At 40.6% G+C, this 12114-nt stretch overlaps 1 protein-coding gene, 1 long non-coding RNA gene and 2 pseudogenes across 6 annotated transcripts in view; 2 read left to right on the top strand and 2 right to left on the bottom strand.

Annotated features, from left to right (window-relative positions):
• The first annotated feature begins 1223 nt into the window (after nucleotides 1-1223).
• LOC112304077 (coiled-coil-helix-coiled-coil-helix domain-containing protein 2 pseudogene) lies at nucleotides 1224-2213 on the top strand (annotated as a pseudogene).
• Nucleotides 2214-4214: 2001 nt separating this feature from the next.
• On the bottom strand, nucleotides 4215-8016 carry LOC123480753 (uncharacterized). The gene is made up of 2 exons (XR_006656864.2): nucleotides 7899-8016; nucleotides 4215-4836 (listed from the first exon to the last, which is right to left on the bottom strand). It is a non-coding gene; the product is annotated as an uncharacterized lncRNA (long non-coding RNA).
• Nucleotides 7462-12114, top strand: part of LOC128780553 (uncharacterized) — a 38132-nt gene continuing 33479 nt past the window's right edge. For 3 of the 5 annotated variants that reach the window (XM_053921286.2, XM_053921284.1, XM_053921285.1), the window contains exon 1: nucleotides 7998-8157. In XM_053921286.2, coding sequence (XP_053777261.1) covers nucleotides 7998-8157 — 160 coding nt within the window. Of the gene's footprint in view, nucleotides 8158-12114 lie in introns of all 5 variants that reach the window. The other 2 variants (XR_008426478.2, XR_011651017.1) reach the window with 1 other exon arrangement.
• Nucleotides 11219-12007, bottom strand: LOC112303987 (small ribosomal subunit protein uS2 pseudogene; annotated as a pseudogene).

Here is a 12114-nt window from a genome sequence, read left to right as displayed (position 1 = left end):
GCTTCGGCAGAATGCCCTCCTCTGAAGCACTAATTGACAAAGAAGGAGAAGGTTAAATAAGGAAGTCAAGTCAAGTCAAATCAAAATGAATAAGAGATATTTGGAATGCTGTCAAACACACTGTGGACTTTATTAGGCACCGGATCTTGATCCAAATTTGAAAATAGGGGAAATTTAAGGCCTAGATTGAATAGAAGTCCTGTATATACATCCAAATAGTTTTATAATTATTACCCCACATATTTAATGTTAAATAAAAAGGAACCATGTTGTTTCAAAATTCCATTAGTACGTCTGAATTAAAGAGAAGTTTTTTAACTGAACGAACATTCTGAGAGTAGTGGATCAACATAAGACAATCGTTCTATCTAAAATAGGGTGCACCAAAATGATTCCATAAGGCCAGCACCACCACTACCACCCACAACATAATATAAAATACAATTAGAGCTGACTTTCTTCAAAAGTCATCAAATTCTTTTGTCATAAGCATTCGACTTTCATCAGAATCTTAAAGTAGAAGCTCTGTGCTTCCTCGTTAATTCAACCCTCCCTAGGCTTCTTGTGTTCCTTGCTCCCCAGCGATTGTCTGTCTCTCCATCTCCCTTGTCTAATAGTCAAACAGTTTTGCTCATCATGTCCGTTTTCCCAGGGTTCTACTAGTTGACTAGTTACCAATTTTCAGACTCTACAATGGGCTATTGAATTAGCATGTTACTATTCCTCTTCCTCCCTTTATATCACTTGCTTTTCAGTAGGATATGTTTATTGCATGATAAAGATAAAATAAATAATAATAACAATAGCTAATTTAGTGACATTTACTACATTTACGTGGCAAGCATTAGTTTAAACACATTACACACATTAGCACATTTAATACATACACCAATTTTATGAGTTCTATACTGTTATTATACCCCTTTTACAGATCGTGAAACTGAAGCAGGGGATGTCAAGTAGGTCATAAACTGAGAAGTGGTTTTGAAAACAGAAGTTGAACTTCACAGTTCCTACTCTGAACCACTAAGCTGTCCTGCTTAAATGTGGGGGTGGGGGATATACGCACCGAATGGGACAAGCCTGTGCGTGGAGTGAGAAATACCTGTTCAGTGCTGACTGGTGTGGCTCAGTGCGATAGGCGTCACAACCAAAAGGTTGTGGGTTGGATTCCTAGTCAGAGCACATGCCTGGGTTGTGGGCCAGGTCCCAGGGTGGGGGCATGTGAGAGGCAACTACACATTGATGTTTCTCCCCCTTTCTCGCCTTCCCTTCCCCTCCCTCTAACAATACATAAATAAAATATTTAAGAACAACAGCAACAACAACTAAAAAAGAAATACATATTTAAATCCTGTCTCTGCCCCTTCCTAGCTGTGTGGCTTGAGTAAAATATTAAATTTCTCTGAAATTATGAGAAGCCGCAGGGGTCCTCTCCAAGTTTCGCACTTGTAGAGACAGAGCCACAGTACAGTTGTGATGCCACATGGAAGCCGAAGTCGCACCTCCCACGTGGCCCCTCCGGCCGGCCAGCCAGGCACTTCAGATGAGAGCTGCGCCCAGGCCAGCACCAGCAGCTCAGCCACCAGCGCCAGCTCCACCATCTGCTGTGGGCTCACCTGCTGCTGCCCCCTGGCAGTCAGGTCTTGTGGCCCAGATGGCAACCACCGCAGCTGGTGTGGCTGTGGGCTCTACTGTCAGCCACACACTAGGTCATGCCATCGCTGGGGGGTTTGGTGGAGGAAGTAATGCTGAGACCTCAAGGCCTGACATCAGGAACCTCAGGAGACTCAGCTGGCACAGCAGCAGCAGCAGCAGTTTGGGCCACGCCACTATGAGATGAAACAGTGTTTGGAGTGTGCAGGAACCAGAGTGACCTTAAGCTTTGTGAGGGTTTCAGTGAGGTGCTGGAACAGTGCAGACTTGCAAATGGATGAGCCTAATTGAGAAGTTCATGTTGAAGAAATGGAAAATCATCTCTCATGACCAAGTTAATTTAATATAAAGATATAACTGATAAAGTATGAAACTACTGGTTAAACCTTTCCTATCATTACTACTTTCCTTGCCTCAGATTTACAATGGAAAAGAGTGTTCTTACTCTATAGAAGTTCATTGAGGTGGCATTGAGTTTGGGGCTGGGCAAATGTTTGTGTGGTCTCCTTACACCAGCTTTTGTGATTTTACTGTTTGTGAATCATTTGGAATAAAGTGATTTTCTTCCAGAAAATAAATAAATACATTTCTCTGAAATTAATTTTCTAAGATGTAGAATAATGACAATAGTACTTGTAACAAAAGTTTACTGTAGAAGCAAATAAATTAATGCATATAAAGCACCTACCAGCAAAGTATAAAGCATTCTGTATGTGTTTGAACGTATGACTGAGTGGAAGTAGGGGAGATGTTTTTTGTGCAAAGGGATTTTGCGCAACCACTCAGCTGGCCTTCTCAGCCTGCGAACAGAGCAGGCAAACACTTTTAACAGCAGCATCAGATGGGTCAGCAAGTGCTTATCACTCAGAATTAGGAGAAGGTCAAGGGCAATGTGAATCCAAGAGGCAGAGGCAACAGTTACCAAACCTACAGACTAGAGGATACGCCAATTACAGCATGCGTGAGATCCTCATATTGACACACATTTGTTGTTAGCCGACTATTAGGAGATGATGAACTTTTCAAGAACAGATTGTCAATAGGAGGCTATATCCTAAAACACAAGTATATAGGATATACTTTCTCTCTAAGTTTAAAGTTTATACTTATGTAGAATATAGAAAGCACTGCAAATGTCTTTATATTTGACGTATCAGGTAGAAAGTGAATTATAATTTTTTATATTTTTTCCATATGTTTCTCAACAGATAAAATTCAAGCTTACTTTTACCTTGTATGGGTAATTCTTTTTAACTTTACATGCTAAAAGCAAAATCTATTCAGAAGCTCTGTTCATTCTAATTTTGTAAACATCAGAAAAAAATGTTGCATGTAATAGATTGTCACAAACAAAGAACAGTGTCAAGCAATTTACATTAGCCAATGGTGTCGTGAAGACTGCATTCAGAGCAAATAGTTACTTTCCGAGTATTGGCTATTGAACTAATAGTACTTAAAATGTTTGTCTTTCAGAACCTGTAATAGATGAAATGAGTCTAGTTATTTTAAAGATTATTTGGAAAGAGCTAGCACCTGATACATGTCATTAATAGTTTACGTTAGCTTCCCATAAAAGGGAAGATGCTATCCTACTTTATAAATAGGTCTTGTGGGAAAATTGCTTCTTCCCTGAGGCTAAACAATCTGACATACATTTTTAATGTAGGGATAGTCTAAGGCAATTTGAAAGCTAACCCATGTTAGGTTGTAACATGCCAAACCCCTAAAATAACAAAGACTTTCATCATTCATGGTGTTTTACAGATTCATTAAGGTTGGTCTCCATAGCTTATGGAATACACAGAGAAGCTAGAAAGTGTACTAAGAAGACCAAATAATATTTCTCAAGAGTTATAAAGCAGAAAATAGCTAAGCAGCATAATATGACATATAGGAGAGAATATATAGGTATAAATTCTAATAAAGTTAAACATGAAAATTATAAGAGGCAGGTGACAGTGATTACCAGCTCCATTTCTAATTCATTAAGGATGGAAAAGGAAGTGGTTTGAAATTGCAGTAGGGGAGATTTAGGTTAGATATCAGAAAGAACTTCCTAACTATGAGGGTTGCTGATCACTGAATAAAGGATATATCACATTCTTAAGAGCTGCTTGCAGACATTAAGAATGGGACATAAACTTGTTCCCGGGGAAGCCTTAAAGGCAGTCTAAACCAATTGTAGTGACACTGATAAGGTCGTATCCTGAAGGTATTTTTTAGATTCATCCAGGGAAGTTGGTCTTTGTGTGTGTGTGTGTGTGTGTGTGTGTGTGTGTATTTAAAAGTGAATGAAGTAACTCATGATTACTGAATAAAGCAATGGATTCCACCGTAGGGACAAAGCTATGTGGCATAACAAACCTCAGATTCCTTAAAGATGCAGAGTGATAAAAGAAAGTCAGAAATACTTAGTTTATGGAGACTAAGTACTGTCCTTGAGATTAAATGAAGCAATGTACTGATAGGACCGTTCTTTTTTGTGAAAATAAGAAAACAAATCCCATATGAATCTCCCCTCTTTGCCCGGCCTTGAAAATATCATTTAAAACTACAAATTTGTAAATAAAAGAGAAAATTATAATAATTCTTAAAATTAAAAGTCAGGGTACAGAGCATATCAGAACTCAGCTCTTCCACTTCCCTTGCTTCCAGATAAGGAAACAGAAACGCAGGGAGGCTGAGTGGATTGTTTAGGTCCACTTGCTAATGGCAAAGCTGGGACAGAACTTCAGTAGCAGCTATGGCACACTGCCCAGATGCCTCTCCCACCTGCCCCACTTGATGGGCTCATTCTGTCCGTCAACAGCTGGAAGTGTTGGTTGCCGAGACAAACAGCGTGCTTCCTCTCCAAGAATTCCTTCTTTCTCTGGGCATTGTCCTCTGCCAAAGGGAGCTGCTTTGCCCAAGTCTATGCCTCCTCCCTAGGGACAGCCTGCATTCAATGACTGAATGGAGGTGGGTCTGGAGGAAATTCAAAGGACCTGACTCTTTGTCTCAATTCAGGACAACTCAAAAGGGCCATTCCACTCCAGTGCTCCCCCAGGGCTCAGCTGAGGCCTTTGTTTCAAGTGCATTGCAGTTCAGTTCTCCATCTGCCCAATCCTGGTGCTTCTGCTTCACTTATGAAAGACAAAAGGAGCTTCCTGGATGCTTGTGTTTCTTTCTGTGCCATCACTACTGTGGAAGAAGATAGGGGAGGGAAGCAGTTACTGGAAGGGTTCATACTGAAAGCGAAGCAGTAGATAGAGAAGGCAAAAAGAGGAAGTGCAACCACATTACTTCCTTTTCCTTCATCTCAAGCTCCACTTGTACACAGAAACGGAGAGGAGTAGATGAACCCAAACTTCTTCCAGGTTGGAAGGTGATCTGACTTCAGGTCTCCCATATTTCCTTCTTTCTTTTTAACTTCCTAACTCATTTCTTCTTCTCTATCCATCCTTCAAATTTATGTAAACTACTGGACAATGTGAACATGTTCAATTGCTAGTTTTGAATTTTAAATGAGGAGTTAGACTTTCTAGCCCTAAGAGGACAATGACCTCAGCTTTTGTTTTGATCTAATCCTATTTTTGGAAAGATCCTATGAACACATCCTCTGTACTCATAGCCACCAGCCAGCAATACCCGGTGCATTTGTACTTCAGGGTTCTTTCACAACCTGGATGCTGATCATCTTGGTTATGATAATAGCTGTGCTACTGTATAGAGAGGTAGCCTCTAGTCACACTAGCCATTTAAATTGAATTACAATTAAATTTGTAATTTCATTAATTGGATGAAATTAATTAAAATAAAAAAATAAGTTTCTCAGCAGCACTAGCCGCACTTCAAGGGTTCGATAGCCATACGTGCTAGTGCCTATCGTATTGGACAATTTAGATGGAGAATGTTTCCACACTATAGAAAGTTCTATTGGACAACACTGTTGCATATGAAGTGTTCTGAGTGTGGTTCTGACCAATGATTTAAGGGTACACAATTGGACTAAAGGTCTAGGTCAAGTCAAGTTTTAGGCTCCACCGGCTTCCTAAAACAATTCAGCTTCAGTGATCAGTTAGAATGTCAGTAATCATTTACTGTACCCTAATCATATTCGGATAGGCTACTAAGCCATGACAAGTTGAATAGGGAAACTGAGACAGATAGTTAACAAGCACTTTGCAGTCCTCTGGTAAATCTAGATGCCAAGCAGTTCGCATCCATCTAGTAAATTTTATCTTCCCTAAACCAAGGACACTTAAGAGCAAATGCTTTACACTTCTCCCAAACCTGAGGGTAAGTAGCTGAAATCACCCTGCTCAGGGAGATGGCAGAAATCAATTAGTGTCATTTGCCAATCACACCCAAGGACAGATGAAGTTAAGGGAAAAAAATCTCATGTTGGCACTTCATCATAAAGCTGATGAATATTCTACTGAGATCCTCCACTGAGACCTTCCCTAAACTCCTAGCCTTTAACCCTCAAAATGAAGGTCTCCATGCCCGTTCTCCTTGCAGGAACATGCGTGTGCCTTTCTCTTCCCCTTCACTCACCTCTTTCCCTACAGATGTGCATCTCCAAATCCTAAGGGACCCCACGAGGCTGGCAACCAGGGAGCAATGGGCAGCAGCTTCTCCCGGCTAACCCCCTGACCCTGTCCCCAGGGCTCCCTTTTCTCTGACTTCTTAGTGAGCTAAAGCAACCCCACCAAGGCTCATTTCTTTCCTATAACATTTCCAGAGAGCCAAGGCAACCCCACATAAGGTCTTTTGTTGCTTTCAATATCCTAAGCCCTTCCTTGTTTTCCCGTCCTCAGCTTTAACACATGTCCCCTAAAACTAACCTGGACGCGTGTTGTGAAATCTTTCCTGCACCAAGTCAAGAACGTGCACACTATCCACCAGCCCTAGGCAGACTTGCTCAGGGCCAGGTCCCCTTTCCAGTAATAATATTGCGTTCAAAATGAACTTTGTCCCTTTTCTTTCCATTTTCATTGCCACCATTCTAAATAATCATTATAATACTGACAATTAAAAATCACTATTTTTTCCCAAGTTGAAAGAATATAACCACCCCAATGTTCCTTGCAGCATTATTTACAATAGCCAAGATTTGGAAGTTTTAGGAGATACATCTATTTTATTATTATTATTCTTGTATACGATTGATCACGGCCAGGCTTTTAGAGTCCTCTCATTCTGCGTGCAACTAACCACAACTTAGTGTCCATCTTTTTCCAATGAGCAGCTTCTGCTTCTAATCTCATACTTTAGGAATGTGTTTTTTTTAGAGTACAGGCTGGGCCCCACAATCGTTTATTTAATCACATATTCCCTTCAATTACCTAAAGACACTTTGTATTTATTAATGGGCTTACTAAACACCTACTGGTTAACTGAAATCACACTAACATAAATATAAATTATGCTTCAAAATTCCACCAGCAAGAAAAAAAGGCTAGAAATATTATTTTCTGGAAAATAGAGAATGATCAATCCTGTCTCAAATGAATATTAAGATTTCAGTATCAAATTGCTAAGTACACCTTTTAAGAACAATTGTTTGAGATAACCGACACGTAGCACAGTATAAACTTACTTTAGCACTCAACCCATGAGGAAATATACTTCCCTTACAGCTCTAGCTGTGAGTGTCCAATTGCTGGCACATACACTTTCAACATCGTATAAGCCTTGGAAGAAATCACATCAGCATTATTAGAAGTGCAACTACTTTTGCTTCTCCATAGAAGCTTTGGAAAATGCACTAATTCCTCAAGAAACTCAGCTTTAAATATAGCTAGAGGAAGTATGGGTTTACATGTGAGTGGAAAGGGAGGGAAGATGCAAGAGAGTAGATACTGAGTTCCCTTTTAGAAAAAGCATTGCTCTATGGAAGAACTCTGATTTAGGTTTGGAGTAACACAATTTTGGTATTTGAGTCCATTCTTTGCTGCGTATTGTGCCCTCTGCAAGTCTTTTATCCTCTGACCTTTGTCCTTCTTATCTGTAATATGTAGACAATGATAACTGTGGAGGGCAAGTGAATGACTGTTCCCCTCCCCAAAGGTGTTTATGTTCTAAGGCCTAGAACCTGGGAGTATGTTATGTCACATGATGAAAGGTATGCCTCTTGAGATAGGGAGATCATCTTGGATTATTCTATCACAAAGGCCCTTCAAAGCAGGAAAGTTTTCCTGGTCGACATCAGAAAAATGACAGATGAGGCAGGAAAGATTTGAAATGTGTGGGAGACTCACCTAATGTTGCTGGCTTTGATGGAAGGAAGAGGCCATGAACCAAGGATTGGAGTAGCCTCTAGAAGCTGGAATGGCTCTTAATTGACAGCCAGCAAGGAAATGAGGATCTTATTTCTACAACTGCAAGGAACGAAGTTCTGCCCACAACGGACTGAACAAGGAACTGGTTCTCCTCTAGAGCCTGCAGAAAGAAACAGCCTTGCCGACACCTTGATTTTAGCCTGGCGAGACCCTTATTGGATTTCTGACCTACAGAACTGTAAGCCAATAAATTTGTATTATCTAACTCACTAAATTTGTGGCAATCTGTTATATGCAATAGTAAACTAACACAATAATACTATGCCATTTGCCTCACATGGTTATGAGATAATGTGTGTAAAAATGCATTGTGAATTTTAAAGCAGTATACACAGAATGATTATTATCATAAATACTCTCAGCATTATCAGGCTCTATCTTGCTTTTGAATTGCCAACTTTTAAAATGGCAGTCTTAGAAAATAATAATGTACAAATGTAGTCAAATATGCTATATAATTTCATCTGTACTATGACCCTATGAAATAGAAAGCATTAGGCTGTATGTGAGACCTGACCATAAATTTGACCCTGTCAGATTTTATAAGATTTATATTTCTTTTTAATAATAAAACATAATTTAATTTTTATTGAGCTGTAGTTGACATAGAGCGTTATATTGGTTTCAGGTAAGATTTATATTTCTAAAGGTTTATCTACCTTCAGGAAACAGCATGGGAAAAGTTTAGAAATGTAGTTCTAACACCAAAGTACTAGGAGAAAATGATTTTAAGTTTTTCTTTGCTCTGTTTTGATCACTAAAGAAGAAAGTAAAACAGAAGTTATCAGAGAGAAAGAGATGCTGCACTCGAGGTGATTAAACGTAAGCCATTATCCACAGTGGTGTTCGTGAGGACATGCACAGTTTACCTTTCGATCTTGGCTCAGAAGATCCCTCCTGCGGAACCGTGGGCTGTGATTAGACACAGGTCCCAGTGAGCTCTCCACTCTGTGCACACTCTGTGTGATGAGAAAAATTAGAGAAGCATGCTCAGTTTGAAGAGGAGGCTTAAGGCACACAGCTTTGAATCTTGAAATCCCAAGCATATCTCCATGAAAGAAAACGATCTTTGGAAATTAATTGAACACATTCAGACTCACAACTGGAAATATTCTCCTAGACAGCAGTCATATTCTTAGACTTCATCATATTCTTTTATACAGTCAAAGAAAAACTGCTCTTAGCAGAGAGCTATTGCTAGAAAAGGCAGGTCATAGGAACGTAAGCAAACAGGAAAGGTAAGCAAATATTCTGGGTTACTTAATGATTTTGGTGCTGTTTTTGTCAGTGGCTTGTGTCCCAAAATTTCTATTATTTGTTTGTGTCGCTGCACTCTGGCTCTTCAACTCTCTGATGCAATGTTTTTGTCTAAATTTGGGGATGTAGATTTTGGAAAATTATGGGACCTTGACTAGACAAGGTAAAGAAAACACACCAATACACTTATGACCCCTAACGAAAGTTGTGAAGTAGGCAGATTTCCTTTTTTCTAGAACTTTTCATTTCTGTATTCTCTGCTCTTCCATTTCAAACTCTTCCACTCCCAAACCGGACAATGCTCTTATGTTACCCTTGTCCTTCACAATATTTAATACGCTGATTTACACTTCGGTATTCTTGACACACCTAAGGTATTTGCATTTTAATGGAGACCTTAGTAGGCATGGTTATTTCAAGGTTATTTCATGGAAAGGATTTCTAATGGGAACACTGCAGAACTTGAGTTAAGATGTCTTCTTAGAATGTCTCAAAACACTCTTTAGTATCCAGTTGCCTATTTAACCGCAGAATTGTCCCTTTTTCAGCCCAGTAGCCAAGTGTGGATGCTGTAAAGCATCCTGGGCATTAGTTGCTTGTTGTTCAATAGAACCCACCAATATTTAGTTATCTAGTTATAATCAACAGCTCACTATGGCTGTGAGTTATAAAAACAGATATGATCTAACTTTCATTAAATATTTAAATCCATATTTATAATTAATCCCACACAATTATAGTATTTTAAGAAATATGACAGAAATACTGTATCAGGGCCCTTAAGTCACTATTTTCTGAAAAGTGTGTTGTACCTACCCATAAATATGACACTGACTATAAGCTTGCTGCTAATGGTAAGTGTTCAATACACATTGAATAGACCATCCCTTAAACAGCTGGGTCTTGTATCCTGGAATGAAACACATGGGGTTGTGAGAGAGGAACACACTTTCCTCTGCCTTTTTCTGGCTGGCTGAATAATCAAATAGACATGAGACAAATTAGCAAGAGAAAATATCCAAATGTAATACATACACATGTGTGGGAAACTTGCATACATGAGAGAGTCAGAGACCCCACATTCAGGAGGGGTTCAGAGATAGCAAGGGGGGTTGGGGTATATAAGACATTCTGAGTTAAAGAGGTAATGCACCTTGGGAGCTTCAAAGGTCATTGCATGATGAAAAGAAGACAAGATGTTTAGTAAATACATATTTTTTCTGCCATATAGGTGGGTCAAAAAGATTATCTCTTAGTATGAGCAAGGCCCCTAACTAAGGTTCTTCTAGATAAAGAGAGGGGCAGAAGTTTCTCTTGAATCTGAAGCTAAATTGCCTTTAGCTCAAAAAATTTGTATACTACAGAAGCACATGTTCGGTGGCTCATTTTGAACCCCCATGACTTCCCTGGAAGTTTCAGATGCCAGAGTTGGGGTGGTAGATAGCTCTATATCTCATTAAACCAGGCTCACTCTTGCAGAAGTTCAGTTCAAGTGCACAGTTGTGTCTCATTGCAGGTGGGCTGCCAAAGTAAGACTTGGGTGTAAGAAAGCAATGAGGTATTTCATAAGAGGCATCTCTATAGGAACACAAGAAAAACAAAGATTAAGCATTGGAGTGGGCTATAACCTGGTTTCTGAGTTTTGAAGGCAGACTGTCAAGAAGATTTCTGAATGTCTGTCTCAAGCCCTCTTCAGATAGAGTAAAGGCTGGCAGTTCCAGACTAATAGATTCTCCTGGTCTGCAGTTTGAAAGTCTCTGGTGATTTCTCTGCTACGGGCACGAAGATTGTCCATATATAAGCTGTTGTGATTTCTCTGAAGTCTCCATCAGGTTGTCCCACTTTAGCTTGTGTGGCCTTGGGAAATGGGCAGTCTATTATTTTAATTTTTATTTTTTAGAGACTTTCTTTCTCTATCTACCTTATAGTTTATTTCTATCTACCTTGTGTCCATTTTGTTTGATAGTTTATGAAAGAACGGCTTAGGACCACTGGGTGGTTGTTCCTACCCGGTCAGTGGCCTGAGCAGTGGGGGCTGCAGACCGCTCTCCAGTAGTGGGCCGAGCACTCCAGGCTTCAGTAGGGAACTGCCGAATAGGCACGGAGGGCACCTGCACGCCTTCGGGCCAGTCAGCCACCTCGGGCTGAGCAGCGGTGAACTTGGGAGCCGGAGCATTTCACTCCCCCTGAAATTCCTCCTTGGTCACAGCCTTTTCAGCAGTTTTTCTCTGCAGGATATCTGTAAAAGTAGAGATCAGGCATGACCTCCCTTGAGTGCTTACAGGAAGTGATACCACGCATGCGCAGAACTTTCAGGGCCAGCATCCACCACATGAGACCCACTGACTCATCCCCTTTCTTTTTGCAAGGGAAGGTAATGGCCACACCGCACAGAGGAGAGTCTGCGTTACCCAGAGCAATTGCAGGCAGGCTAACATAAGACATCTCTGAGAGAGGCTGGTGCTCAGCCCTGGGATAAGTAGCCACCAGAAGCCTCGCATTCCAGAAGGCTGCCTGGATCTGGTTTGTGAAGGTTCCAGGAGTGAAGTGGTCAGCCATGGGAGTGGCTCCAGGGGCAGCAGCAACGTTCACAACAGCTCGCTGGCCAGTGTTCCTGGACAATATGACACTGACATCAGTGGGGTTTTCCCTCTGTAGATGCACTGTTCCATTTCCACCTCAGGATTGGTGCCACCTAAGTGGGTTCCTGCTGCAAGGAATTGGAGGCCATCCTCCTCCTTCATTTATAGGGCATCAAGGGTTCTAGACATCGTGGAAGTTTCTCTTTAAGTTTCGCGGGAACACACAACAATGCCATATGGGCTCCTCTCTAGGAAGCATGGAAGGCAAAAAATGGGCATTTTAGTCTTCAATGATT

The sequence above is a fragment of the Desmodus rotundus genome, chromosome 3, assembly GCF_022682495.2.
Source record: "Desmodus rotundus isolate HL8 chromosome 3, HLdesRot8A.1, whole genome shotgun sequence".
NCBI classification, from domain to species: Eukaryota; Metazoa; Chordata; class Mammalia; order Chiroptera; family Phyllostomidae; genus Desmodus; species Desmodus rotundus.
The sequence above is the reverse complement of the archived record's forward strand: the minus strand, read 5'-3'. Positions and strand labels throughout refer to the sequence as shown.